Source organism: Morone saxatilis, unplaced genomic scaffold (assembly GCF_004916995.1).
Source record: "Morone saxatilis isolate NCDOM2014 unplaced genomic scaffold, NCSU_SB_2.0 Contig17, whole genome shotgun sequence".
NCBI lineage: Eukaryota > Metazoa > Chordata > Actinopteri > Moronidae > Morone > Morone saxatilis.
Genome location: NW_023339729.1, coordinates 9,136,634 through 9,137,679, shown reverse-complemented (window position 1 = coordinate 9,137,679; position 1,046 = coordinate 9,136,634). Strand labels below are relative to the sequence as shown.

The window sequence follows — 1,046 nt, the reverse complement described above, 5'->3', positions numbered from 1 at the left end:
GAGAGAGAAAGAGAGAGAGAAATGCACACACTGATATGCTCTCAAAGGGAGGGTGCAGTTCTTCACTCTCAATCTCACACTTCCACTGCTTCCTCCCCAGGCTCTCCTAACGCGGCTGGTGGTGTGACGTCCTAACTCTTCCTGCCCAGCATGGCTGTGTCACTGTGGTTCCTGGGGGTGTGCGTGCTCACTCTGGCTCACGTCGCCCCCTCCGGCCAAGGTAAGCATCACGGTGGCATGTTAGCATCATGTAGAGGTGTTGATCCTGGCACAGCAATCAGCAGAGTGAATCTCAAAAAAAAGTTAAAAGGAAAGCAACAGATTCCACCAGAGCGTCGTAGATTCGTGTGACTCATATATAAGTCATTGTTTTGAAAGTCAGCAAAGCCGTCATGAAAAATGGAAGTCAGCCCCACTGCCTCTCTAAAAAAATGGCAAAGTCATCTTGGTCAAGAAAGTCTGTGACCTACATAAACAAAAGCTTACCAAAACATTTGAAGTGTGCAGCTTGCCAAAGGGAGTGTTTCAAAAGCTGCCTGTAGCTAAACAATCAGTCATTCAGCACCACGGACAGTTACAACTCACCAGCAGCATACTGATCACACCGACGTGTTCAGTTTAAACAAGGGTTTAATCCTGATACAACAAAACCTTTTCATGTGTTCATGACACTCAGGCTGACGTGAACAACCGGATTATGGTAATGGTAATGCTATTTTCTCCAATAACCCTGGTTTACAGTGATTAATATGGCAGTCAGGTGAGACTACAAACAGAAAGATGTGACATAGTGAGATCCAGTCTTCGAAGGAAAGGAAAATAAAATCTTATACTTCGGATCAGATTGTGTTTACCAAACATCAGACAGCCAGTAGTACAAGCTTTATCCTCCCTACTGACTTAAAACACAGATATTGTGATATACCCACTCATCACATCACACTGTGGAGGGGCTGTGTGGTTTATGTCAACAGTCACACTCTGGGAATCCTTCCAGTGTCAGCTTTCACACGTGTGCATTAAAATTAAATCAAACACGCACACAT

At 44.6% G+C, this 1,046-nt stretch overlaps 1 protein-coding gene across 1 annotated transcript in view; it reads left to right on the top strand.

The window, feature by feature from the left end:
• The window catches only part of LOC118327610 (adhesion G protein-coupled receptor L1-like), a 27,551-nt gene that overhangs the window by 9,974 nt on the left and 16,531 nt on the right, over positions 1 to 1,046 (top strand). Inside the window, exon 2 of the mRNA XM_035661032.1 lies at positions 101 to 220. Coding sequence (XP_035516925.1) covers positions 151 to 220 — 70 coding nt within the window. The 5' untranslated portion in view covers positions 101 to 150. The remainder of the gene's footprint in view (positions 1 to 100; positions 221 to 1,046) is intronic.